Raw genomic sequence first — 14,518 nt, forward strand, 5'->3', positions numbered from 1 at the left:
TCTCTTTTCAGGAGGGCCTAAATTTCTGCTTTTTTCATCCCGAAATCTAAGATGATCAACTTGGTTGTCATGATACCTAGTTGTGCAACACATTCTGGGGCAATTGCGTCAGATTGTCAATCTTCATATTTGCTTTTGAGAGTTTCTTTCTCTGCCTCTAATCAAAATGCTACACCGAGCTGCTGTAGAGTATCATTTTCTCTCAGAAGGCAGCAGAGGCACCCACATCCCTTTGCACTGGCGATCAGCCGATGAAAACAGAGGCCAAAGAGAGAAAATGCAGGGTGGACTCAGTGGGTAAAACGCATCGCTCTGTTCTCAGCTTTTCTCTTCTGATGATTTTCAGTGTTTGGATTGACCACAGCTAAGAATCAAACTCCACTGATATAATAACAATGATGTTAAAATGAACAAGATATTACTTTTATACTTGACGTCTGACAGCTGCATCTCTCCACAACAGACCCAAAGTATTCGGTTATGCAAACCAACTGTTGCAATAGCTGTTGAGGTGGCTGGTCTCAGAAGGTCTTGGAGGTGAAGATGCTGGATGTGGAAATTCTGGGCTGCTGTGGTAACATGTGGACTGTTGGATGTGTGGCCTTTGGAGAAGGGTTATGGTTGGGAAAGAAACAATGGATGGGCAACAGCTCCAGTTAACATTCCTGCAGTCAGAAGGTCACCTGGAGGTTCAAAACCTGCGAAATCTTTGGCTTTGCTGTATGATAAAACTGCACACTTCTTTGTAGCTGGTTTGTTAACTGTGTGCAGAAAGTGATCCAACAAGGCTTAAATCCCTTCAAAGTCAAGGTTCCTTTTGATATCTTCCCCTACTTGCAGTCTTGTTTTTTTTTTCCACCACCAAACAGGTAGTTTCTTCTTATAAACATATGGTGGTTTTATTTTTTGCTGAGTGACCCGGATGAGCCTGAGATGCTCTGGTGGGGATTTTGTGGTTGGTCTAGGTGGAAGAGTAAAGGTGATCGGACTTTCATGTTGAAGAATGACCTGGCTGGCTAGGTCATTGAATCTTCTTCATTGAAACTTCTAGTCCACCAGACAGACTTTTATATGATGTCATATATATTTCTTAAGCTTACCGTATCATCACTTTACGCTAATGGTAAAGTGACATCAGCCATGATTTCTTTTCTATAACGTGACAAACAGTGTCAACAAACCAAGAGCAGGATGGTATAAAAGTGTACAGATGTGCGCCTATCAAACACGACATGTCCATACGTATTATCATTTGGGATTTCTTTCTACTTTTGTTAAGCAAACAAACAAACAAACTAAAGTCATGGTGTCTTTTTTTTAGCACCGATACAGCAGAATCCCATTTATGAGACCGTCACTGGGGGCTGAGGGCAGATTTTCTTGGTTTTGGTTTTAGTCATGCTGTGGTCTGAATATGTATTTTGTTACTCTAGCAAGAACTTTTTTCTTTTTTTCTTATACTCAGTTTCCCAAGTCATCAGTTTTTCGTTTTTTATTTTCCTTTTATGGCTTGTTTTTGTAGTAGTTTGTCTTGTTTTGCTATGATTCTTTGTTAGTTTGAGGTTTTCCCATCAGCCTTTCAGTCCAACATTTATTTCTAAAATAAATTCTTAATATTCATCATGATACAGAATGGGCTCAACAAACCCGTCCTGGCAAAATAAAACCAACCACATTCAGATGTCCATGTGGCTGCTGTCTCACTGCTGGACAAGGGGGAAAGAAAAATATAAAAATTGAGCTGTTTGTATTGAAGGCAGACCTAGAGGTAGCAACTGCAGTGGTTGAATCTGAATGTAATGAAGGCGTGAATTTGTGTTTCACCAGAAGAAAAGGAGAGCATTGATGATGCACTGCCCATCCCCGGTAACCCTCCGATTCACCACCAATGTTTTCCAAAGTGTCTCTTGCTCCTCCCTCCATTGCAACCCTTCCTATACAGTGCGTTATTTCATCCGGACTCCACAACGGAAACAGTTGAAAAAAAAGATCAGTAAATTCACATGATCTCTGCTATATTAAATGTCCAATCCCCCTGCCTCCTCCTCCTCTGCTTCCTCCTCCTTAGCCACCTTTGATCTGCTCAACATTTGCTCATGTTAAGGTTTAGCTCGAACAGGACCTGGATCCAGACAGGAAACAGCCAACTCAGTCTTTAAAGGGTTTATTTTAAATAAAAGAAGTCTTGAACGCTGCGGGGGGGGGTCCTGCACGATTCTTCAAGAAAGGAGGGAGGTGTGGTGACCTTAAAAGTGAAGTAAAGTGAAGTAATCACAATCTAATCTCAGAGTCCACATCTACCACAACACTTACGAAATGATCAGAGGCTGGTGGACAGGAGCCCAGGGCCTAAATAGCCAGTTGACATAGCAGTAGGCATCCAACAAAGAACACCAAACAACACCTAGGACCCTAACAGCTCACCTACTTAGAAGGACCCACTCATCTGAGATCACAAGAGAACACAACCTGGAATTCTTATTTCTCACTGGAACATGGCAACAACCCCACAATTTTACATCCCTGAACTAACATCCACAACATGTCTTGCCACACCCTCTGGAAGCTTTATTTTGTCTCTGCCCCAGTCCACATCTCATTTAAATGCACTACAACTTTTCTGAACAGTCGATGCCCCCTCCCAAGCCAAAACGTGAGTTAATTCCTGAAACCAAATCTTTAACTTTAATGCAATATTACTCTGCTCAACACCTTTGCCCCACTAGAAACAGTCTCCTCAAACTGCCCCATGGTAGACCCCCTCCCTCCATTCCCTAAAAGCTAAAGGTCACTGGTATAAATGTCTTTTCAAGAAAACCTGTTCCTTCATCTGCAAAGAACTCTGCAACAGCCACATGCGCTACTACGAAGTCTCTTTATCCTCAATCAAATCTTGTTACAACACTGGACTCCTTACATCCATTACAGGTAATACAAGGTCAACTCATTGGCGTCATTCTTCAAAGACAAACATTCACCACTTTAATGTACTTTTGAATTTCAAAAACTTCTGACCCATCTCCAATCTCCTGTTCCTAGAAAATACAGTTGTATCCCAGCTCCATACCCACCTCTCCAGCAATAACCTCAATTACAATTACAATTACATCTGGTTTCTGCCACCGCCACAGCACAGAGACATCTTCATATAAATCTGAAACGACCTTCTTCTTGCTCCCAACTCTGGTTTTCTCTCATTTCTCATCCTCCTCGACCCAAGTGTGGCCTTTGACACCCTTCTCCTCTGGTTCAAGTCGTACACCAGCTCTCATTGCTATGCAATGGCAGCAATAAAAGATCCTTATAAGCACCAAATCCATAAACAAATCCCAAAAATTTTCATTAACAACTCTTCAATTTCACCCTCTCTTCACGGTTGTCATCCCCAAGTCCACCTCTGACTACAGCTGTTACGGCATATGAACACTGAAGTCACAATGTGGACCACAACGAGGAAGGTCTCTCAGAAGATTGTTTATTTAAGTAGGAAAAAATCAAAACTCAAATAAAGCAGTTCAGATGAGGGTTGGCAGGCAGACAAGACAAGGCTAAGAATGGCGAGTGAGGCTGGTGGCAAAAACAAAAGGATTCAAAAATTAATGTTGTCGTTGTTATTATTGCTGTTGTTGTTGATGATGATAATAATAATATTAGTAAACTTTGTATTAGAGACACAGTTTTATTAAAAAAAGAGACACAAGTGAAAGGAAGAACAAGACAGAAGAAGATAGGTGAATGGAAGAAAAAACGTTTCTCAGCAAATCAACACAATTAAGCGCAAACTCAACAGGAAGGAGGAAACCGAATTTGGAAGCCGATATTGAGTTTGTTGTGATGATGTGGACGAATGAGACAAAAATAAAATTCTCAGGAACATCAAGAACATCTCTTGATCTGTCATTGCCCAGAGGATGAGAAAAGGGTGTTTAATAAATGAAACACAATAGAGGAGAGGAGAGGAGAGGAGAGGAGAGGAGAGGAGAGGAGAGGAGAGGAGAGGAGAGGAGAGGAGAGGTGTAGCTCATGTTAAAGATTTGTCTACGCTGTTTATGGAGATGACTAAATTCCCACTCAGCTGTCTGACTGTTGTCTGTTATCTAATCTGCTTGTTTTTACAGGTAGCATTACAGTCATTACACTGATACTGAGTGGTACCCGCTCACACTGATCCCTGACCCAGTATCCGATTTCCAGGACCTTGGTTCCAGTATCAACGTCTCAACTGCATCATCACCACCATCAATCTGAGGACAGAGGCCTTCCTGACAGTACTAATTTGTCAAGGCTGAGCCCCAGACTGAGCCTCTCATGTAATCATGACTGTTTTGTTGAGTGATGTAGGGATAGATGCAGTGACACTGCATTCCCTTGTGTAATTCTACTGATACATTTAACCTAGTGCATGTGCAAAAAATAACAATTTTAGTTCTTTTTTTTTTTTATTGTGTATTATGTGGATGAGAGGGTGACAACCCATAATTTGTCTGAATGACAAGAAATTTCTGAATGGATTTGAGCTTTTGTTGTGTTGCATACCACTGGGAGAATCTGAAGCTCAGGAGGTTGTGAGTCTTGTCCTGCAGATGTTTTGTTAGAGGCTCTTAGCAAACACCTTCAGCTGCTGCTTGTTTGTGAATATGTCTCCTCTTTGCTCTCTGAAATGTTGCTGTGGAAGTTGAGATCAGGTGACCGACCAAACTGTTTCATCTCATTGTCCATCAATTCTGTCTGTTCGGAAGTGTTCGGGTAAATGTGAGCAGAATTGACTCGTATCATCAGTAAACAGCAAGCAGCTGTGCCACTGGAAGACCTACAGTTGTAATCATTCACCATCTTTCCTCATCATTAGTGAGGATCATTAGTCTGGATAAAATTTAATGACAAGAACAACAACCCATATGTTCGAGGATTTTGTTTAACTCCTGAAAAGTAAAAAGCAATGCAACTTCAACAAAAGACATCCACTTTAAAATGGTCTTCAGTGTCTGCAAATCCATCCATCCAATCCAACTTTCTCACCTTTACAACTAGCAAGGTAATATGTTACAATTTATGGAATAACAATCTGAAATCAGAAAATAAATCCAATTGGACAGTATTATGTCTGACTGTTGGTTAATGGGTGTGAAATGTGTGGGTGCAAGTTGCTTGTAAGAGATTCTGACATTGGGTACATTTTTATTTTTTTCATGTAATGTCTATTATTTAGTATTGTACTGTATCATTTGCCAATAATATGAAACTACATTGCAGTTTGCAAAATAAAATGAAAATCATTAAAACTTGTTTCCATTGGTTTTATGAAATTAAATATGTCTTTGTTGCGTTTGCAAAGTAAAAGCAATACCACTTAAATTACTGTTGACACACAATCGTGTGTGCCTTTTATTATATCGACAACAGGTAGAAAAAGAAACAAGTAAGAGCGGGAAAACCACACCCCTCTGCCATTAAACTCCCACGGTCCGTTAAAGGGACCGTGCCAAATTACCCGACTTAGTTGTCGGCAAATAGTGCAAGCGAGTGAGAAACTCATACATGGCAAAATGCTCAATAGGACTATGGCAATGGAACAGATATGAACAATTATGGTGAATTATGATATTTGAGTACATGAACAGCTGTAGAGAACCACGAGATACAAGTGACCGCTACATCTTTAAGTTATAAACTTCAGATGCTCAAATAAAGGACATCATGTTGAAAATGTATTTTGGCAAGAGGCAAACATTTTGATTTTCTTAGTTTATAATCAGTACACACACAAACACACACAGCCTTAATTCTTCATGGCATACTTTTAACAAGGGGTTGGAAACATTCCTCAGAGATTTGGGTCCAAATTGACACGAGAACATCACTCAGCTGCTGCACATCTGTGATGAGAATCTCCTCTTCCACCACATCCCAAAGTTGCTCTACTGGACTGAGATCTGGTGACTGTGGAGGCCACTGGAGGACAGCCCGCTCATTGTCATGGTCCAGGAACCAGTTCGAGATGATCTGAGCTTTGTGACGTGGTGCAGCATCCTGCTGGAGGTACAGTAGCTTCAGAAGATGGTCCAGTGTGGTCCTACAGTGGTGGAGATGGACAGCAAAGTACTCTGAAAGTTTACAGCATTTAAAGCTGGAGCCCAAAGTCTACCAAGAAGCCCCCCACCCCCCACCACCATTTCACCACCACCACCACCACAACCACCATCTTTACACCACCAGCTTGAACCTTTCATACAGGGCAGGACAGATGCTGTCATGATGTTTACACCAAATTTTGACCGATCATCTGAATGTTGCCCTTGGAATGGAGACTCTTTACACCAGGAAACATTGATTTGGTCATCTGTGGTCCAGTTTGGAGGAGTCTTTTTGAATTGTGGGGTCATTATGCTATTGTGAGCTTACAGGAGGGGCACTGTGTGGCCTCCTGCTGCTGTACCCATCTGCTTCAAGGTTCCACCTGCTGTTTGTTCACAGTTGGTGCTCTTTATTCTGTGGTTGGAACCAGTGGTGAGTTGAGTTCCTGTTGCCTCTCCATCCTCAGAACCAGTCTGTCCAGTTTCCTCTGACCTCTCACATCAACAAGACATCTTCATCCACCCAGCTGCTTCTCAGTGATATCTTTTCTTATGGAACCATTCTCTGTCAATCCTGGAGATGTTTGTGGGTGAAAATCCCAGTACATCAGCAGGTTCTGAATGATTCATACCAGCCTGTCCAGCATCAACAGTCATGTCTACAAGCCTAAATGAGCTGAGTTGTGGCTAGGTGATCGGCTGATTCGTTATTTGTGTTAAGAAGCAATTGAACAGCAAACCTAATAAAGCAGCTGGTGAATTGAGCTCTGTGTGCTCGTGATTCTCAGAATTGTAAGGTTGCACAGTTTTGTCAGATGTACAGTAGAAGTACAGCTTTCCCACAAAAAAGTCTCCAGAAGACAAATCGTGATGTACTGTATATGTTTTGGTTTTTATTTTTTGGGGAAAGTTGTTTCTTAATTACTTTTCTAAAGATTGATTTAGGGGGCCCAGCCCTAGAATATGCCCTTCAAAAGCACTGAAGCTTGTCATTGTGAAAAGGAAACAAAGACACAAAAAATCTGAAACGTGACAACCTTTTGTCTCAGCAATTTTTGTAATTGAAAGTGTTCCTTTTCTTTTGATTTGTTTCTGACAAAAGAAACACTCATGTTCCAATAAAACTTAACAATTCTGTGATATTGAAATAAATACCGTATTTTCACGACCATAAGGCGTACTGTATTAAAAGGTTCAGTCTGAGTTATGGGTGCTATTTTTGTATTTAAAACATACATAAGGCGCACCATATCATTAGGCGCACGCTGAAACACACAGTAAAAAATGACAACGGAAGTAAAACAGGGAATTTCGACAAATTTATTGAACAAAATATTCATTCTTCCACCATAAAACCATCAAAGTTTTCATCTTCTGTATCTGAATTAAACAGCTGCACTATTTCAATGTCCAACATCACAAATTCCTCTTCTTAATCATCTAAATCGGACTCACCGACCGGTTCCGCTTCAGCGTTGATGCTTTTGTGAAAGCTCTTACAATACATGAAGACGGTATCATAGCCCATGCGTCTACAATCCACCCGCATATGGTGGCATAACTTGCCCGCTGCTGCCTCATAGTCTTTGTGAAGGAGTGTTTGCCTTCCGTCATCCAGCGTTCTGTCCGTTTCCGTGGCAGCCGAGAACCACGGTGAACAACAACTTCTCGTGCCCCGTTGTGCGTATTGCCACCGTGCCGGTCCCTTTTTCTCCACTTTGTGGGTCAAAGGGATGTTAAAAGTCAGAGGGATCTCATCCATGTTGGTGATGTGGCTGGGCGCGGTTATCTTGTCGCGGCAGTAGGTGCGGAAGATGGCCACCCTCTCCTGGTTAGGGTTAGGGTTAGGGAAGATGGCCACCCTCTCCTGGTTAGGGTTAGGGAAGATGGCCACCCTCTCCTGGTTAGGGTTAGGGTTAGGGAAGATGGCCACCCTCTCCTGGTAATCCGCAGGCAGCCGTTGCGCAACAGTTGTCCTTGCGTGTATGGAGAGATGCCGCCTCCTCATTAAGGGAAAACACTAAGATTGCTCGATTGCCATTTTCAGCCGCATATTCAATGGCCTGCAGTTTAAAGTAAGCCTCATTCATACGCGTCTCGCTTGACCGGCGCCATTTTAGGGGATGCTTACGCGTAGGTGTCCCGTTAATCAATTTGCGGAGCGTTTACCGTAGTGCACCCACCAAAGGCGCACAGCAGATTTTGGAACTCAGTCCACACACAAGGCGCTCCATATTATAAGGCGCACCGTCGATTTTTGAGAAAATCTCAGTGTTTTAGGTGCGCCTTATAGTCGTGAAAATACGGTAGGCTGCATATATTGATGCTGCTAGCTGCACTCACTCCATCCTATAGGTTGACAAACACACACACAGAGCACTGATCTGAACCTCATTCTTGACTTGCTCCCCCTGTCAATTCTTTTGCCTCTTGAACCCCTCTTTAAAGTTTCCTGTGTTGACGTTAGTTGAAGTTATAAACCATGGCAAGTGCAATGGCACATTAGACCAATAAATCAAACAGTAGGAGTCTTATCTGGAAGTACAAATATCCCGGCTAAAGTTTACTGTTGTAGGTTGTAAGTTGGGAGGTCACCTGATGGGACATCACAGCTATAAGGAGCAGGCCATAAGTGAAGATAATGTCTCTTCTTGCCTCGTCTTCCACTTGATTCCTTTCGGGGTCATGGGGAGGGTCCACAATGGGAAAAGGCAGGGTATACCCCTGGATGAATTGCTAATTGGTCGCAGGGCCCTATGTGAGTACCATGCTCAAGGTTACCTGGCCAATGCTCTGAAGGTGTTCTGGCGCCTTCCCCTACTACCAGAACATCTTCCATGTTTTGTCTGCCCTGGGGCTCAAACCAAGAACCCTACACTTCTCAGCCTATTTCCCAACAGACTGAACTATCACCAGATAATAACCATCACAAGATAATGTTCATAAAAAAACATTGTCTAACTCTAAAACACAGTTGTCGTCTGCCTTTCACTTAATATAATTTGACAAGGAAATACCACAGTGCAGTGTGACGGACCCTGATTCTTGCTGTGTGCTGTCTGTGGTTCACAGGTTTCCAGCAGGGTAGAGCTAATCTAATTGGAGCTCCTGGCCAGTGATCTGCAGGTTATAAAGCTGCACCCGATCTAGCATTTTGGGGTCTTTTTCTCCTATTTCTGCATCTCCACCTCATGACCCCAGCTGATTTGCCTCTTGGAGAATTATTGTCTTTTGCACCTACAACATACCTCACCCCTTCACTCACTTCATCCAGGCACTTGCTCACACCACTGATTTTCACTCTCACCTGCTATATTCCTTTGTTTGGTGTTTTCTTTTTGGTTTAGAAAATAAATGGTTTAACTGGACAGTGTGTCTTCCTCTTTTGTTGTGGACTTCACAATTGGGCCATAACATGCTGTGAATACAGTGCTGCTGTCTTCAACATAGTTCGTCACCTCATTTCTGCTAATATAGGCCAAACATTAGTAAAGACTAATTCCTGATTCACCCAATTCAGGGTCTGTTTGTGTTTGCAGCTTATAGCAGACCTGGGGTCTCATGTGCAAATCCTTGTGTGGATTTCCTACTGAAACCTGGCATGTGCTCAAATCCAGAAAAGTACATGTGCAGAAATAAATTTAGATCTATGAAACTTTGAGTATGCCTGATTCCAAGCGCATTTACTTTGTATATCCCAATCAGTGTGGTATTGAGTGCAAATAATTTAGTACCAGTGTCCTCCCTAAACTCGCCCTTTATTTATTTGCAAATAAATTTACAAATTGTTACCCAGCTAAAATTTCTTATTTGTTAGGGTCCAGGGTTCTGGGTTGTTTTTTCCTGCAGGGGGGCGTGGTAGAGCCATGCTTCTGCCACAGACTGACGCACTTGCAGTCTATCTGTAATCTAGCCGCCTATATAAGGACTGGACTCCTGCCTACCAGTGTTGGAGTATTTTGGTGTTTTTGGTGACTTTGGTGTGTTGGTATTTTTGGAATTTTCTAGTGTATTTTGTATCTTGTGTATGGTACGTTTCCCTGCTCGTTCAAGTTGTCCAAGGTTTGAACTTGTCCAGGAGGACTGCCGTTTTTGTGTTTGTTGAATTAAACCTGGTTTTGGACTTTTCATAACTGCGTTCTTGCCTGCTTTCGGGTCCTGTTAAAACCCAGACCGTAACATTAAGACCAATGTTTATCTTAGGTTAAACCTGAATTGACCCCGTGTCTAGAAGCCCAGTACAGCACAGCAAAGTTCTGCACTAAGGTCATCTGGAGCTGTGATATGGTTGTCTAGAGCCAGACTTCCTTCCTTTTGTCCACTGTCTAGCTGTTTTGGCGGAATCCCAAGACACTTCCTGGTTACCTAGGAGACAGATGAGGCTTATGTGACTCATCACAGTACGTTTGGAAATTTTTCATCTGAAGGTACCTATTTAGCTTGGGTTCTAAGCAAGCCGAGTCTTTACCATTATGTCAATGAAGGTATTTTAAGGCTCTTATTGGCCTGGGGACCAAGGTTATTTCAGAAAACTCAATCCCACTATTTTAAAAAGTCAACAACTGTGATGGTGTATTTGTTTTATAAAAGAAATTAAGGCTACAAGAGGGGGACCTGAAATGAGCATCATCACAAGGTCACCGAGCTGTTGGCCACTAGAGGGCGGCAGAAAACATAAAAGCAGTGTTGAGAAAAGCTAGAAACATCAAAGACGATTATGGACCATCAAGGAACAAAGTAGGACAGACAACTGAACCCTATTTTTGGTAATGAGAGGAAAGGTGATCTAATTCATCACTACCAGAAGGTTTTGAGCCAAAATGAACCAGGCAAGCAAATGGCACACATTTCTTATGTTCTCTTCCACATTGTTCAAATAGTGGCTTAAATAGTTGGGCTGGAACGTCATTAACTTCTCTCCAGGCTCTACGCTGTGCTGAACTGCAGGAGAGCAAAATAAATCAACATTTTATAGCTCCTCTGGGTTCCACGGATCAGACTGGGACACTGCAGTGAGAAATGAAAGGCCTCCTAAAGGGCAGCACAGCTGAAACATATTACTGTTTCTAAGAAGACAAGAGTAGCCTTTGATATCCTCCAAAGAACAAGAAGAGGCCACAAACCAACATGAAACTACAAGACAAATGTAAATGTGAAGGCATCAAAATTCTGCACAGTAAATAATGTACAAGGAAATTGCATATATATGCAAAGGCAATTGTGATTAAAGATTGTGAAGAAAAGTAATATTTAAGATTTTTTTAATCAGCGGTCCTTCAACCACACACTTTCCCCAATGGCTTTCTCTCACCAACTGCTCCTAGTGCATGTAAATAGTGGTTAACAAGGCTGTCTAATAATATCAAACTTTAAATGAACTCATATACACTGCAATCATATAGCACCTCTCCACACACTCTGCAGGCAGGAGAACATTACTGTAAGTAAGACAGTATATAGAGAGATACATCACTGTATATTACAGTAAGCTACTAAGAACAAGAGCAGGCATGTTTAATATATACCTGACAACTCCCACAGCAGATACCAGATGTTGTGTTTTCTATTAATAAATCTGACTTTTGTAGTCTAAACTTTGGGTCATTTCTATTATATTAAATAACACAGAGAGAAGTGGGCAGTGGTAACAGTAGTGGTCAGTAGTCTGTTGGGAATTGTGCTGAGAGGGTTCCTAGTTTGAGCCCCAGTGTAGACAAAACATGGAAGGTGTTCTGGTAGTAGGGGAGGTGCCAGAAACACCTTCAGAGCACTGCCGAGGTACCCTTGAGCAAAATATTGAACCCTCAAATGCTCATATAGGGCCTGGGATGAACTGGTAACTCATCCAAGGGTAGACCTTTGCCCATCATGTACCTTCCCCATGACCATGAATGGGATAAAAACGTTAAGGAGATGAGAAGATGAGACACAAACACACACACACACAAACAAACACACACACAGAGGTTAGTGTTATGATCCTGTGTCTGGTCTGTGCTTTTTTTTTGGGGGGGGGGGGGGGCTCTCTTTGTCCGCTAGGGGGCGTGGGTGACTTATCTGTTGTGCTGGCTGCCTCCACACCTGCAGCTAATCTGGTCATTTGGCAGGCCTCTTATACAGCTGGCACCAGCTACCCAGCATCAGATTAGTTTATTTTTTTTGTCTGTACTCAGGTAAACTGAGTGTCACCACTGTTCTGATGAGCACTTCCTTGGGTTTGGCTTGGCACTTTGTTCACTGTTGTCACTATTTAAAGCACATCCATTGTGTAAATATTTTGTAAATAACCTGTAGATCACCGAAGTGGTCTTTTTTGTCTGTCTTCTTGGGTCCCACTTCGAGTTTTTGTCAAAACCTAACAGTGAGGCTGCAACTGGTGATCTTCACTCCTGGTTCTAGCTCTGACAGATAGAGGCAATCAATCACAGCAGAAGTGAAGTACTACATAGCAGTCTTACACTGCCAAAGAGTGAGTGCTTGATTTAGGATGAGAGGATTTTAGTCCTGTTTGGATTTACCCATGTACAGTATGTGAACAAACACTCTCAATGATGAAGCTCAACATATCCAGATATGGATCCTCTATCACTGATGATCCCCTTTCCGCATTTCAGTGTTTGTGAAAAAGTTAAAGATAAAATGGAATACTGAAATGATTTTTTTTGTTTTTACTGGTTATTACTGTGTATTTTACTATTTGTACTAAACCACAATTTCATATATTTATAGAAATATTTGCAAAATATGCCTCTTCCTCTGATTCATGTTGGCAGCTATACAAAATATATAATTTACTGCTTTGTATAATAAAGCTAAATAGTATTTAGCAAAATTAAGTTGAAGCTTTGATTTTGTAAGAAACTCCACAGGTTAGGGTTCTATTGATGCTCTGTAAAAATGAATTGCCTGTTCTAGGCCCAACTGGCTCCCTGATCAGTCTTGATAGTTTATATCGGTGAGTTCCTATCCTCCAGACGACACTTTCTCGAAAAAGTCAAAAAGATAAAACCATTTTTTTTAAAAAAGGATGAGGAAAAAATCCCTTCCTTCTCATAGCCTTACTGCATTCTTTAAAATTCAGTTTAATCCCAATATATTTGTAAGATTGTTAGATTTGTATATGTGTATGATAACCGCTTGCTATTTATAACTTGAAGACAATGGTTTGTTTGTTTTGGGATTACATAGGTGGTACGATGCCTGAATTTTTGTCATTTTTTGGAAGTTGGACCAGGTTTTGGTGTCAATAAAATGTCTTTCGTAGAGAATTTTATTCAACCTGGAACTTTGTTACTGGAACTTTGTACAACAACAATTATTAATGTTTGCATAACTTTTAAATTTTGAAGTAACTGACCAACAAATTTGAAGATACAAAGATTTTTTTTAAAAAGTAAAATAATGGAAGTATTGTCTGCTGCCAGGATGTCATCTACCATTGAGAGCACTTTGGTGCTGGACAGTTTGTCAGGATTTTTTAAAGGCTGACCCATAGTCATTATCCATCGCTTCTCCAAAATTCCACCACACTTGATAGACTGCTGAGTGGCCACCGTGTCCTGTGGGCAGAGACCTAGCCATCAGGTGCAATTCTCCAAGCCTCAACCCCAGGCCTCGCTCCAGAGTGGGGGCAGTGTAAGAATCCCTGTTGCATTCATTGTTATGGTGGGTACATGAATCCTCAAACTCTTGATTGATGAGTCCTGCTGGATTGGATTGATCATGCTTGAACAGTGCTTGAACCATCTGCTGGTGTTGGCTTAGGAGTGTGCCCTGATTGGAAAGACTGCAGTGAGTTTGCAGTGAGATGTCTACTGGATCCAAGTTGAGTCGTTCTGTTAAACTGGGCTATTGACTGGACCCTTAATTCAGACATGGAAACACAGGAACCCATTCAAGAACAGTTCTGAGTTGTGTAGTTACTGGGAATTAAAGGTGGGAGGAGATGACTGACAAGACAAAAGACCCAAAGCTAACCCTTATTTTATGTTGGAAAAAAATTACATTGATGATGTTTCAGGTCATTTTGACCCGTACTGTGTAAAAGCCTCAAAAGAGCCAAGAAAACAGGTTAAACCAAGAACTACTTTATTCTAGATTATAGAAACAGTCAGAAAAGTGATATTCAATACATTTTTAATTTCAAAACTATATTTAGGGACTATTTAGCTAAACTCTTCCATCATCCTCCTGAGTCAAAATGATATTTTTCCTTCTACTCATCTTTTGATTCTCTCTTCATCCTACTCACTTATTATCTTCCTTCTTGACTCGAAGAAAGCACAGGGGTGAGTTTCTTCCTCTTCACGAACACATTTCCTCTTAACTTTAACATTCAATGTTCAACATTTTCACTGTTCTCCACATGATGGACAGAATGTTACTGTGTGCTTTCTACAGATGTAATTCTTGCATTTCACACAAGAGATACTTGTTTTGCTGTC

At 41.4% G+C, this 14,518-nt stretch overlaps 1 protein-coding gene across 3 annotated transcripts in view; it reads left to right on the forward strand.

The window, feature by feature from the left end:
• tsnare1 (T-SNARE Domain Containing 1) overlaps window positions 1-14,518 on the forward strand; it is a 99,934-nt gene that overhangs the window by 70,863 nt on the left and 14,553 nt on the right. For 2 of the 3 annotated variants that reach the window (XM_011605177.2, XM_029839164.1), the window contains one exon: window positions 4,119-5,276. The exons of the other annotated variant lie outside the window; for it this stretch is intronic. Coding sequence is in view for 1 of the 2 variants with exons in the window: in XM_029839164.1 (XP_029695024.1) it covers window positions 4,119-4,142 (24 nt within the window). In the remaining variant the exon portion in view is untranslated. Of the gene's footprint in view, window positions 1-4,118; window positions 5,277-14,518 lie in introns of those variants that run through there. 3 annotated transcript variants of the gene reach the window in all.

The sequence above is a fragment of the Takifugu rubripes genome, chromosome 7 (assembly GCF_901000725.2).
Source record: "Takifugu rubripes chromosome 7, fTakRub1.2, whole genome shotgun sequence".
NCBI classification, from domain to species: domain Eukaryota; kingdom Metazoa; phylum Chordata; class Actinopteri; order Tetraodontiformes; family Tetraodontidae; genus Takifugu; species Takifugu rubripes.